The sequence below is a fragment of the Myotis davidii genome, unplaced genomic scaffold (assembly GCF_000327345.1).
Source record: "Myotis davidii unplaced genomic scaffold, ASM32734v1 scaffold354, whole genome shotgun sequence".
Lineage (NCBI taxonomy): Eukaryota > Metazoa > Chordata > Mammalia > Chiroptera > Vespertilionidae > Myotis > Myotis davidii.
Genome location: NW_006285785.1, coordinates 137,893 through 152,431, shown reverse-complemented (window position 1 = coordinate 152,431; position 14,539 = coordinate 137,893). Strand labels below are relative to the sequence as shown.

Sequence of the window (14,539 nt, the reverse complement as noted above, 5' to 3'; positions counted from 1 at the left end):
ACACATTCAGTCGGGGCAGATGTTTATACAAAGTGTAGTGGAACATCAGGAAAAGCTCCGCACGGATTCGCGTGTGCGCGTCGGGGGCGCCAGATCCCTCCATGGCACATCTGTTGGGGACAGAAAATTTGTGAGTTCCAGCAACTCAATGCTCTTTGTGTGCAGTGGGACAACCACAGGGCTGGCTGCCACACCAAGTCCCTTCTCCAACATCTGGGAGGTCTTACTTGGACCAAGCTACTTCTGCTTGAGCTGGGAGAGGCACTGGGCTCAGGCTAGATTCCCAGATGAACCACCTCCTTCCTACTTAAATAGGTTGTTCTTTTTTATAAACCTAAGGTAAGTTTATCTTCCTGAGGACAGTAGGAGGGGCAGTCTACCGAGGCCACTAACAAATACAGGTCCCTATTATCATTGGTTACACATAGGAATTGCTTGGGGGTGGGGGGTGGGGTGTTAAAAATCTTTGATGCCTGGATCTCTCTCCCAGTGATTGTGGTCAACTGTGGCCTGGGCATCAGGAGAGTTTTAAAAGCTTCTCAGGTATCTTTAATGTGCAAAGCTCTAAACGGATATTCCCCATGTTGAACATACTTAGAGAATGTCTGCAGTCTTCATTTATTCACCCAAATCTGTAACTTTCTGGGTTTGCTCCTGGGCTTCCCATCAAGACCCTTGCAAACAGCTCTGAGATGCTCTGTGGCAGTGCATGGGGAGGCTTAGACCAGAGTGACTTTTAGCCATTCATCTCCCTCTCCTTTCCTTCCCTACCCTCCATCCTATCAGATTTACAGAAAGCCTGTTCCCAAATCAGAATAACTCCAAGGCTCCCTCAAATACATTTATGTTCAAAGGACTCAGCTCTCCAAGAGCAGGAAAGAGGGTTTGGACTAGGTGTAGACCTTTGGGCAGAGGGAGGCTCTCTAAAGTGTCAGGAGTTCCTTGCCCCTGGTAGAAATAACAAATGGAGAAGCCAAAGTCATTAAACCTGACCAGGACTGTATGACCCAGGTGTGCAGGGTTCAGGCCACTAAAAGAGAAAATAACTACTAATTTTTAAAAAGCCCCTCTACTTAAAACCACAACAGGACAAGGGTACACCATAACCAACAGCTGGCAGACACCTATTGTAGCTTTCAAACAAAAGCATTCTTCCCAGCCACTGGCTGTGGTCCTCTGGTTCCTGAGGGGAGCAAACAGAGGTGTGGGGCCAACTAGAAAAATGACAACATTCATGTGTTTTATGATTTATTAGGATATGGAGTTTGGTTTCCTAGAAATGAAGGTAATGGGAAGAAAAAAAGTCTAGAAAGGGATTCTGGTCTGGTCCTAGTTTGCCATAAAATGAGACCTTGTAAGGCCCTTTTCTCTGAGCCTCAGTTTCCTCACCTGTTGCATAGGAAGGTTGACACCCTAAGATTCCTTCCTACAACTGTCTGAGAGCACCCTTTACACTTCCATAACATCCTCTGGCCTCACTTTCAACCCACTGATAAGAAGCTGGCCTGTCGGCCTCAACTATCCTGAGTTTGCTCCCCAAGGCAGGTAGCCACAAACTGTGGATGAGGAAGGTGTACAAACCAGGACAGGGTAAGCAAAGTCACCAACACTCTTACTTCTAAAGAACTAAAATATTGGCACTAAAAATCAGCTTAATATTTTCAGTTCGCAACTGAGGTTTAGCTTATAAGCTACATAAAAAAATACTTCATTTAAACAGCTACATTAAGCTGCCCCATCCCCATAAATACATTCAAGAATATAGGCTATCCCTTTCATACGGTGACCAATCTTTACATTCAAGGTGTACACTGATAACTAAAACTGAAAGGATACCCGAGAGAGGAAGAAGAGGGGGAGGGAGGAGGCAGCCCATGACATTTTTCATTCTACTATCCACCCATCAAATGCTGAGCATAACATGGGAGGAGCAAAGGTAATTTAAAGGTTCTTTAGCATTAAGTTCCTTACCCAAGTACAGGGAACTCAGGGAGTAGGCCATTCCTGTCATTCCAGTTTTAGAAGTTCCACATCAAAGACGAGAGTGGCATTTGGTGGGATGATGCCTGGGTGCCCAGTGGCACCATAGGCATAGTCTGGGGAGATAGTCAGTTTGGCTCTCTGACCCACACTCATCTGTAAAAAGAACAAGGAAGAAAGAATCAGTTGAATGCATTCCTCAACTGTCTCTGGAAGAAGCCTCGGTGTCCCTTGCCCAGGACAATGTGAGTAGGACATTACAGCGACTGTGCAGCTGCATGGGACTGGGCACTCCCCTGTGCAGCAGGTGGAGATTGGCAGTCAGGTGGGATGATCCCTACATCTGGCTCCAAGGGGCCCAAAGGCAGATAAAAACCTCTGGTTCCTGAAACGGTCAGGCCCTCAACCTTCCTGCCCAGGTGTTACTAACCTGACTCCAGGCAGCCAACACTCGGGAAGTGTCACCACCTAGTCCTTCAGTGGCCTGCTCAGTCAAAGGACGTGTTAAGTGGCATCTACGCTCTTGAAAAAGGAGTACTTTGTCCAAAACTTTGCTTGAAAAAGCACACAGAGAAAGTAATATTGGGGGCAGGAGGGTAGTCTACTTTTCTGCACTTCCTATATTTACTCATACCTCAGAAATATAGAAAAAGTTTTTAAAAGACTATGATTTTCTGGAGTACAAAGTACACGATACAATATCTATCACTTGTGTGAAAATATTTATGTATTTGTACCTGCCTACAAAAACCAGCATTTTTCTATAGGGAGAACAGGGTATAGTACTGGCCAAGGTGGGAGGCAACTGATTAAATTAACAAAGAAAAAAAAGAAATTTTTTACTTAAAAAAAATATTCGTGCCGAAACCGGTTTGGCTCGGTGGATAGAGCATCGGCCTGCGGACTGAAAGGTCCCAGGTTCGATTCCGGTCAAGGGCATGTACCTTGGTTGCGGGCATATCCCCAGTGGGAGATGTGCAGGAGGCAGCTGATCAATGTTTCTCTCTCATCGATGTTTCTAACTCTCTATCTCTCCCCCTTCCTCTCTGTGAAAAATCAATAAAATATATTAAAAAAAAATATTCGTATTGCCCTGGCTGGTGTGGTTCAGTTGAGTGGAGCATTGTCCAGTGAACCAGAAGGTCTCAGGTTTGATTCCTGGTCAGGGCACACACTTATGTTGTGGGTTTGATCCCCGGCAACCAATAGATGTCTCTTTCATATATCTCCATCGTTCTCTCTCTCTCTCTCTCTCTCTCTTTCTCTCTCTCTCTCTCCCCCTCTCCCTCTCCCTCTCCCTCCCTCCCTCTCCAAAATCAAGAAGAAAAAGAAATTTGTACTTTTTTCATTTTCTAATCAAATACACAAATAAGTTTAACTAGCTATTTTATTCTGAAGAGTGAGCAGGTTTTTTGCTGTATTTCCATTCTGTAACTATCTCTGACCCAGACTAAGGGTGACTGAAGAGGAAGCAGCAGGCTGCAATGAAGTTTCCAATGAAACTCAAAAGCCTTGCTTCCTACTCCCTTCAGAAACAAGGACATATTAGACCAAGGTGGTAAAGACAGTTAAAAGCATGAGTTAAAAAAATTCAAAACAATTATATCCTTTTACCCAGTAATTCTACTTCCAGAATCTTCTGCTAACAACCCAATTGCCCATTACAAGAGAAGTCATGTCAAAGACACATGCACACCATGGATTAGCCACTAGAAAGAATATAATGACTTTAAATATATTAATATGGAAAGATGCTCAAGATACAGCATTAAATGAAAAAAGCAAGCTGCCAAAATAGTACTTGTGGTAGAATTACATACCTGTCAACACTTAAAACCAAAACAATATCAAAAGAAGGGGAAAGGGGCACAAAACAATCCCATCTTCCTGTGCTTTTAGCTCACTTGCTGAAGTAGTACCTGTAGGAGTTTAAAAGATGCCCTGCAGAGGTCTCAGAGCACCCAGGCTTCTCACAAGTGAGCTGTGATTGACTCCAAAGCACACTGGGTCCAGGGGGAGTCTGGGCATCTTCCCAGTACCATGTCATGCCTTGCCAAGCCTGGGATGTGGAACAGGCTGATAATACTACCTTGGTGACAATTACGGCTATTGGAACACACAACGCAATTATTGTTCTAGTGCTAGAATAGCCACAGAAGATGAGTTGTGGTATGGACAATGGCTGGCATGGGAGGTGGGGGAAGGGCTACAGACCAAAAGCTGGCCAGACATGGGGGAGGGGAGACAGGATGAGACAGAAAGGTACAGCTGAAGGGGTTTCCAAAGGGAAGTAAATCACAAAGATCCTCTCCTTCTTATACTGCCAACTCTCTGCCCTGCAGGAACAGAAATCTAGATACCTAGGAGTGGAATGGCTTAAAGTTCCTAAAAGTTAAGCAATTTATTTGGAGGTAAATCAGTGATATTTTATAGAGGAAGTGGAGCAATGTCTACTCAAGAAAAGAGAAAGAGAGCCGTAGCCAGTTTTGCTCAGTGGATAGAGTTATTGGCCTGCAGACTGAAGGGTCCGGGGTTTGATTCCCAGTCAGGGCCATGTACCTTGGTTGAAGGCTCAACCCCTGGACCTGGTCAGGGCCTGTGTGGGAAGCAACCAATCAGTCTTTCTCACATCAATATTTTTCTCTCTCTGTCTCTCCCCCTTCCTTCCACTCTCTAAAGATCAATGGAAATATATCCTCCGGTGAGGGCTAACAACAACAAAAAGAAAGAAATCTCTCTACACTTTGGTTAAATCTCCCAATTCTCTTTGGTGAGAGGGAAACAGACTGATTAGTATCATTCAGGGTCTAATTATAAAGCCCGCTGGGTCTCAGGCCACTGTGAACACCCTTTACCTGGTAGGGCCAAGAAAAAAATTTCTGGACTCCATGGAAGGCTAGAATCCAACTAAAATTTGGCAACCCTACTGTGTACTGGAAATTTTGCAGTGTTGGCGGACAAAAGCTGTTTACACAATGGGGAGTGAGAGGTGAAGAAAGACTCAAGACAAACAAAACTACTTTATCCATGAAAATGACCTCTTAGAAGTAGTCTGACACAACATGGTCCACAATAAGACAAACACAAATTGAAACTACCCCAAGATAACATTTGCTTCTCATACTGCCGAGCCAAAAGTCTAACAACATTAACTGCTGGCAGGGCTGAGAGGAGAAAGGCAGCTTCAGAGGCCACTGGTGGCAGTTCAGTGTGATCCGTATGGATGGCAACTTGGCAGTATGTCAAAGACAGCCACTGAGCCACTCACCCCACTACATAGAATTTGCCTATGCCAACACCTAACAAACGTAAAATAAAGTCTATACAAGGTTAGTCACTGCAGCACGGTTTACAATAGCAAAACGACCCAAATGGCCATCAATTGAGTTCAGGTCAAGCAAATTAGATTGCACACACCTAAGGAAACACTATGAAGCTGAAAGAAAACTTGCTTTTTTAAATCCTGGTATATAAAGTGTTTTAAAGAGAGATTAAATAAAAAAGCAAATTGCAGAACAATGTGTGTGTATGTCTAAAAGAAAAAAAAGTATATGCCTTTATATATGCTTAAAGAAACTCTACAAGAAACATTAATAACAAGAGTTATCTGGCGGGGGGGAGGACTGGATAGATTGGGTGGGATGGGAATAAAATTTACTTGTACCTTTCTTATTTTTGAACCATATGAATGTTCTAACCATAAATATAGTTTAAAAGGTAACACTCAGAAACAGAACAAAACAAATGAGAGCATACCTGGGCAACCCCTTCTTCCCAGCCTCGGATCACCTCCTGCTTGCCTAGCATAAACTTAAAGGGCTTGTTTCTGTCCCGGGAGGAATCAAATTTCTTTCCATCTTCAAGCATCCCTGTGAAAAAGGGCAGTTGTAACATGAGCAACAAGGAGTAATGACACGAGGCAAGTCATAAGCCATCAGCAGAGTGCAAATCCCAGATGCCTGAACTGAAGGGCCTGGCAGGGTGTCTAGGCCTGAAGAGGGACTGCAGAGTCCAGGGAGCACTCAGTGGGTCTCCAAGGAGTAGGATAGTCCTCTAGCCAGGCCTTGTGATTGCTCTTCCTTAACTCAAAGTAGTAAGTTGACCACGGGAGGCAGGCAGCAATGCACCTTGGTGTGGAGAATAGGAAAGTGTACACACTCCTTGCATGAATTTCCAGTACCCTGTGGATTTCCTCCCAGACGAGCTGAGGAAGCCCTTTAGGCACACACAATGGCTCAGAGTCACATACAGGGTAAGCAGCAATATTCCTTCCTTAGTTCACCCATCATCTTTTACAGAAATGTGGGTAGTGGCAGAATTGAACTGAGTTGTAGGACACCAGCTGGTCAGAATCAGAGTGGCATGGAAAAGACACATAAAACCTCTTCCTAGTGAACTGCTGACAATTCCAGTTGAACTGTGGGCAGTGCTTCCACCCCAAGCCAGGGGCTGAGCGAGGCACTTTCCATATATAAACTCACTCAATCCTCCTCATGGCACTGTCTCCATTTCCCAGACGAAGGAACTGAGGCAGAGAGTAGTGAAGTAGCTTGCTGAAATAATAAAGCTAGACTACAAATCCAAAAACCATGTTCAGTTTACTATTCCAGTTTCCCAGAAGCCAGACAAACCACAAAGGCACCTTCCTAAAAGGGGGGAATTCCAGGGAAGAAGATACGCCCTGAGAAAAGAGGAACAGACATCTGCAACTCCTTGTTCAAAAAAGACTGTCAGTCATGGCCAGCTGGAGTGGCTCAGTGGTTGAGCATCGACCTATGAACCAGGAGGTCACGGTTCGAATTCTGGTCAGGACACATGTCTGGTTTTCGAGCTCAATCCTCAATATGGGACATGCAGGGGGCAGCCGATCCATAATTCTCTCATCATGGATGTTTCTATCTCCCTCTCCCTTCCTCTCTGAAATCAATGAAAATAAAAATATCTTAAAAATAAAAGTACAGAAAATATTTTTTAAAAGACTGTCGGCCAATTGTGATAACTGTCAGTTAGGTCCTGAAAACTCTTATGCCAGGATCCCAGACTGGAAGGGGTCAGCCAGTTGTCACGTAATACAAAGCTAATTCCATTGGAGGCTGAGGGTAGGCACCCAACGTGGTTCTAAGAATCACTCAGAAGACCCAATAAAATACCGAATTTAGTTGTGTTTGTATTTTTGACAGGAAGAGAGAAATCCCAACCTAAAAATGTCAACACTTGTAGGTGGGATGGGGAAGCAAAGATTAAGTGAGAGCTTTATCACAGACACCAGACTATCTGTACTTTGACAACATAGGGAACTGGGGAGGGAGGTGGACAGGAACTGCTGTCCTTACCGAGCAGGAGGGGAGAATGATGTCCTGGGGGCAGAGTACATCCTGAGACTGCCTGGAACTGGGAGCTAAGGACTGAGAGGAAGATAGAAGGACAGGAATCCACCCCTGCCAAATGCAGGGCCAGGAACTGGCAGCCAGAACTAACAAGCTGGGTTATAATGAAGCTCATCTCCTTGCCAGAACATATTCACTACCTGGTAAAAAACGACAAATGGCAGGACTTGAACAGTTTTCTATGAGTAACGAGGAGAAGAACAGGTCTCCACTCTCCACAATACTCACTGTAGAGATCCCTTTTCTACACATTGGGCTCTGCTTCATACACTGAACTCAACCCAGCTGAACTCAGCATTAAGGGTGAGAGTAGGCAATGAATAGCTAGGATTCTCAGATTCTCTGTCTGCCAGGCAGGGAGCCTTCCCATTCACTCTCCTGAGACTGCGTGTAACAGAAATAAGGGAACCAACTTCCAGGTTCAGCAACCTGTTCAAGGTCAGAGCCAGTGAGCAGTGGGGTCTGGCTCTACCAAAAGGTTTCATTTAGCACAATGGGGACTGTGAGCTACAAAGGAAGCTAACGAGGAGAAATAGCCTCTTCCTGGTCTGCATGTTATAGAGCAGAATGTGAGGAGCCAGCCCCAGGGTTTCCTGAGGGGCGATGGTGGGTAAGTCACTGGTGAGGAACCCCTCGGGGAAAGAACCAACGATGGAAGGGTGAGGTTCCCAGCCCTGACGGTCTGCAAAGGCTAGCTGAACAAAATCCACAGAGAAATACCTGCCCAGAGAGGCACCTGGAGCCCAGGCTGTGGCACATTCCAAACTCAGTGCCCCTCCCCTCCTTTTTAACTGAATATCAACTTTCCAGGAGCAGCAACAGCCTGGCCCAGTACATGAACTGGAATCAATCTAAGCCGTTCTTTTATACCAGGGTTGGGGCATATGTGTCAGTCTGGGCATTCAGACCAACTGTGAAGTCTACTGAAATCTTGCAGGGAAAGACCTGTCTCGGTGATAAAAAAGAAAAACACACTCAGGAAGAAAGCTCCTGCTCTCCCTTCCTGTCGAATGCTGCTGTGCGAGGATGGCAGCCACCTTATAACCATGAAAAGGTCAGCACCACAGAGTAGTTGTCCCATTGATCTAAACCAGACCCAAACCACCTCCCTCAAGACTTGTGTTCTAAGATGACTGAAAGTCTGCTTTGCCTTAAGTCAGGTTTTCAGTTACTTGCAGCTGAAAGTAACCTAATCGGTATGAGGTACATCTTTATTTCCCATTTACTTAGCTTACTCAATTGCAGTGCTGCCAAGAGAGGAGTAACAGAAATGGAACTCAACCACCCACCCACAAAGAGCTACCACTGATTGAGGTATTTACATTATGTAATAGTTACTACATGGGACATACTTCTCATTATTAAGAATGCTGAGTGTGACCCCTAAATTTATTTCATGATACACTAATGGATTGCAACTCACTTTTAAATACAGTAAACCTATGAAAGAATTATCCTATTTCCTGCCAAATTTGAACATGCCCCGAACCAGGGCAAGACTGCATTTAATTGCAATGAAAAACCACAGGGTACTGAGACAGACTCCTTTTATTCCTAATTAAATGCATTGCCAAGCATTCTCCAGATGTGCATCCATCTCACTTTGCCTAAAGGTAAGATGCTTTAGTGTCTGACTGGTATCAAGCTGGAAGCACAAGGTGGAATCCAGCCTCTACCTGCTACTGAGCCAGCCTAGAGAACCAGAGTTCAGCAAAGAGACTGTAGGTCTGGGAGAATGTCTTTCTTAAACTCTTCTGGGACACTGAGGGGCAAAGCCTCTTCCTATTATTTTAAAAAACTATAAATGCCAACAAAGGGGCTTTAAGCAAGAGCTTTGCCAAGGATCTGATTCTCCTACTCAATTTCAGATGAGCTCTTGTTTCCAGGAAGAGTACATGAGCCTTGCTCCAGAACATCAGACCACAGTCACCAACTGTCAATCCCGTCTACTTCCTTTGAGAAATCTTCACAGGGAAGGGCTGAGTGGTGGTGTTGTAAATCTAAGTCTAAAAAGTAAACAATATCCCCAGAGCTGAGCACAAAGTCACACAACTGGCACAGGCTATAGGGGCAAGAAGGTGCTAGGAGGGCTTCCTCGCAATGGGGAGGAACAGACCACTTTATATATGGCTCTAAGTTGTTAGCCTGGGGGAGAAGCTGATTCAGGAGAGGAAGCAGTGTCCACTAAGCAGCAGGAACGAATGTGCATACAGTATTTTCTGAAGTGGGAATTAGGCTGGTCAGTGTTGAATGTAGAATGTAAGAGAAGCTGTGACATCAAAACAGGTCACAGTTCTGGCCAAGATGGAGAAACAGGAATCAGGTTTACCCTCCCATCTAAACCAAAAACAAAAATCCCAAACAAGCCCTGACTGGTTTGGCTCAGTGAATAGAGCGTCGGCCTGCGGACTAAAGGGTCCCGGGTTCGATTCCAGTCAAGGGCATGTACCTTGGTTGCGGGCATATCCCCAGTGGAGGGTGTGTTTCTAACTTTCTATCCCTCTCCCTTCCTCGCAGTAAAAATCAATAGAATATATTAAAAAAAAATCCCAAACAAATAAAAAAACAAACACCCCCCCACTCCCCCACACACAAAAGAAACTAACAAGGTGAGCTTTATGACTGCGGCAGCTTACATCCTTGAGAGTTTCCAGGGAGAGGAAACTGGGATGGAGCTTAAGACAGCCCGAGTCTACAAGACATGTACCAGGGAGTGGAGAAATACAGAGAGATCCCCAAGGATTTGGAGAGGGTCCCCCTTAAGTATTCAGAGAGTACTAATCTATGCATGTCTTTGAGGAAACTACTTAAGGCCGAGAAAAGAACCATCCAAAATGTTTAAAAGAGTCAGCATCTGTTCCCACTAGCCAGACAGGAGAAAGACACAGTTCATGAGGCACTGGGTAGGATACCCAAGAAGTTTTGAGGCAAGATCTTGGAAACTGCTTTCAAGTAAATAAAGTGGTTCCCAGTACAAAGCTCAGGATGATTTACAGGAATGAAAATAGCTAGTACCCCACAAAAAGATAAAACTCATAATGTATATTATCTGATTACCAAGCATGCAAAGAGGCAGGAAAACATGACTCACAATGCGAAGACTAATCGATCAATTGAAAACAACCCAGAACTGACACAGACATTAAAATTAGTAGAGAAGGACAGTAAGATTCAAATCAAACTTCCAGAGATGAAAACTACAATGCCTGAAAAATACACTGGGCTGGAACAATGGGATATCCACAGGCAAAAAGTAAAAATCTAAATCTGCACTTCACATCAGAATCAGTATCAACGTAAAATGGGTAACAGATCTAAATATAAACAAGAAATCTATAAAACTTCTAGAAGAAAATGGGGAAATAATCATTGTAACTGTGGTTTAGGCAAAGATTCCTTAGATATGAAGCTAAAAAGCATAATCCATAAAAGGATAAACTGAACTTCATCAAAATTAAAAACTTCTGTACTTTAAAAGATACTTTTAAGAGAATGCAAAGTTAAGTCACAAGACAGAGAAAAAAAATATTTGCAAAGCATATAGCATTGCTGGAAAGGTGTGGCTCAGTGGTTGAGCATCAATCCATGAGCCAGGAGGTCACAGCTCGATTCCTAATTAGGGCACATGCCCCGGGTACAGGCTGGATCCCCAGTGCGGGCCATGCGGGAGGCAGCCAATCAATAATTATCTCTCATCACTGATGTTTGTCTCTCTTTACCTCTTCCTTCCTCTCTCTGAAATCAATTAAAAAAAGAAAACTATTCAATAATAAAAAGGAATGAACTATTAACACATGGAATAACACAAAAATCTCAAAATAATTATGCCAAGTGAAAGAAGCCAGACAAAAAAGAGTACATACTGACACCTGAGACTAATATAATATTGAATGTCAACTGTAACTGAAAAGTTAAAGAGTACATACTATATGATTCCATTTATATAAAGCTTTATAAAATGCAAACTAATCTATGCTGTCAGAAAAAATCCTGTGGTTGTTGGAGATGGGAAGAAAGGGTAACAAAGAAACACATCAAAACTTATGAACAGCCCTAACCGGTTGGGCAAGGGACTTTTATGCTTTTCTCCAGGCAAGCAAGCTAAGAGTTTAAGTGATTTACCCTTTCGGAGAGAGGAGGCCAGGGACGGAATTCCAGGATTTGAGCCTGTACGACGACTATTAAGGCAGTTTTTGAGGAACTTAAATACTTAGCTGGCGATGTTCAACTGCCTTTGAAGAAACAGCTGTTGGCCGAAATGGAGGCCCCCGGGAACTTCCCAGGTGCGATTCCCGCCAAGGGCATGTACCTTGGTGCGGGCACATACCCAGTAGGGAGTGTGCAGGAGACAACTGATCGATGTTTCTCTCTCATCGATGTTCCTCTTTCACGATGTTTCTAACTCTCTATTCCTCTCCCTTCCTCTCTGTAAAAAAAAAATCAATAAAATATACTTAAAAAAACAACCAAAAACTTACGAACAAATTGTACACATTAAGTATGATCAGTTTATTGGATGTCAATTATGCCTCTATAAAACTGTTGTGTGTTTTTAAAGGGAAAAAAAAGTGAGATTTACTAAAATCCTGCTTGTTACCTACTACACCCAACCTGGCAGGAGACGGTGAGGTGCTTTCTGTTTGGGGAAGGAGCAGGTAAAGCAGGCAGCAAGTCAAGTCTCAGCAGCTGTTTCCATTTTAACTCTAGACATCTCCGTGCCAGGGCCTGGAGCCCGGCAACTGTGAAACCACCTGCCAAGTTAGTGCCATAATTTCCTAGAGAAAGCATGCTCTATTGCACAAAGGCAACTGAAGTTACAGTTCAGGCACGACAGCTGACATTCTTTAAGCTCCAAAGGGCACTCTTAGCGAAAATCATCAGCATGACCGATTTCATTTCTGACTACACACAAACCTATATACCGCCTGACCCAGAATCTGCCTGGGATAGCTGGCTCCATATTCTCAATTTCAAGAACTCTCTTGAGGCCACAGACCTGGACTCAGAGTTCTATGTCCTTGTGGCACTCAGCTTAACTCCTGGCACTCACAATGCTGGCACTCATGAGCACTTTCAGATTTGCTTCACTTGCATGATTTTTTTTTTAAATATATTTTATTGATTTTTTACAGAGAGGAAGGGAGAGAGATAGAGAGTTAGAAACATCGATGAGAGAGAAACATCGATCAGCTGCCTCTTGCACATCTCCTACTGGGGATATGCCCGCAACCCAGGTACATGCCCTTGACCGGAATCGAACCTGGGACCCTTCAGTCCGCAGGCCGACGCTCTATCCACTGAGCCAAACCGGTTTCGGCATACTTGCATGATTTTTAAGAATTAGCAGGACAAGCACAAGGCTTCCATATTTAGACCTCTTCCTTATATGCAGAAAGAATCGGGTAATCCCAGAGAGGCAGATTTTACTTTCAGCACCTTTAAGTTACTGATCAGTGAGAAAAATGTAAAAATTTGGGAGTCTTCAGTTAAAAATCGTAAGACTATGACAGGAACGAGGGACTGTTAAAGCAGCCTCTGGCTGCAAGGCAGTCAATTTCACCTGTGTCTGGGTCGCTTCCCAAACTGTTTAGCTGTTCTTCTGGGGAAGAACCAGACTCAAATCGTTGGAGAGGGAGCAGATGGTCTTCAACAAGAACAAAAGGCAAGGGGAGGAGTCTGGAGTTCATCTACCCCTCCACAGGCTGTTCTTTCTTGCTGCTCATGTGTTTGAAACTGCTCTGGCTCAGAAGGAACCATCAAAGGCAGACTTGGCCAGCAACTCCTGAGCAAAGCGCCCCAGGACTGTGTTCCTGTGGCTGGCCCAAGTCGCAGAAGCAGTGGTTAAGATCCAAGGTCAGGATTTAGATATTCAAGAGGACCACTGGGTTTTTATTTTGCTAATAACCCAACAGAAATAGAGCCATTTCCAGTGTATTCTGCTTTGTGGAAGGCAGAGTCACCATATACTCTCAAATGGATAAGGAAAGATAACTGAAGAAGGCATCTGCGGACTCTCTCGGGTCCTCGTTTCCAAGATGACCAAGAAAAGGAATAACAGTCGTGCCAAAAAAAGGCCGAGGCTACGTGCAGCCTATTCGTTGCACCAACTGCGCCTGAGGCATGCCCAAGGACAAGGCCATTAAGAAGTCTGTCATTCGAAACATAGTAAAGGCTGCAGCCATTAGGGACATCTCCGAAGCAAATGTCTTTGACACCTATGTGCTTCCCAAGCTGTATGTAAAACTACATTACTGTGTGAGCTGTGCCATTCACAGCAAAATAGTTAGGAATCATTCCCATGAAGCCTGGAAGGACTGAATCCCCTCACCCTGATTTAGGCCTGTGGGTGCTGCCCCATGATCTTCACCAAAGCCCATGTAAGGAAGTGAAGAAAAGTTCACTTACGGAGTGAAGAAAAGTTCTCTGGGGTAAAAATAAATGGAAATTGTACTTAAAAAAACAAAAAGATGGCATCTGTGGAGTTACGGCTCTAGCACTTGTTACAGCTCATGACTCACAATATGGTTTGCAGTTGCTGATGAAGCTTTGCAGGTGGTTTTCATAGGCATTTTACAGGGGCCCAAAGATTTAAAAAATCAAAAAACTCAAACCTAAATCAAACAATGGCAATAACAAAAGAGTATCCCAAACGCCAAATTCTCAAAACAAAATAAAGTTCTTGTCATTTATAGCTGGGAGGGTGAGAAAGGATTTCTATTTTCAATTCAGTAGGTAGTTTCTTAAGTACAAAAAGTACAATGGTTGAATGGAGGTGGGGGAACCAAATTCAAAGTTGCCAACTTTTCTGCAGATTTGCATTTGAAGCCACCTGGAGCATTTCTCATACAAATGGATGTAATGACCCAGGTACGAATGGGTATACTAACTTAGGCTTAGTCGTTTCTCTTCTTTCTTATTATACTGGTATACAGAGCTCTCTCAAATACATTTTACTTAACTGCCTTGCTAGAGACTTTATAAGAACCACAGTCCAGCCCAGCCGGTGTTGCTCAGTGGCTGAGCATCAATCTATGAACCAGGAGGTCATAGTTCAATTCCTAGTCGGGGCACATGCCCAGGTTGCAGGCTCGATACCCAGTGGGAGGCAGGCAAAAGGCAACTGATCGGTGATTCTCTCTCGTTATTGATGATTCTATCTCACTCTTCCTTCC

At 44.0% G+C, this 14,539-nt stretch overlaps 1 protein-coding gene, 1 long non-coding RNA gene and 1 pseudogene across 2 annotated transcripts in view; 2 read left to right on the top strand and 1 right to left on the bottom strand.

Annotated features, from left to right (window-relative positions):
- Positions 1-5,889, bottom strand: FKBP1A (FK506 binding protein 1A). Its single transcript, XM_006756714.2, has 3 exons — positions 5,737-5,889; positions 1,972-2,136; positions 1-110 (listed from the first exon to the last, which is right to left on the bottom strand). The coding sequence occupies exons 1-2, from the start codon at positions 5,872-5,874 to the stop codon at positions 2,008-2,010; spliced, it is 267 nt and encodes an 88-aa protein (XP_006756777.1). The 5' UTR covers positions 5,875-5,889; the 3' UTR covers positions 1-110; positions 1,972-2,007.
- Positions 5,771-14,539, top strand: part of LOC107181987 — a 21,347-nt gene continuing 12,578 nt past the window's right edge. Inside the window, exon 1 of the long non-coding RNA XR_001512704.1 lies at positions 5,771-5,851. This is a non-coding gene — a long non-coding RNA (uncharacterized LOC107181987). The remainder of the gene's footprint in view (positions 5,852-14,539) is intronic.
- LOC107181985 lies at positions 12,887-13,748 on the top strand (annotated as a pseudogene).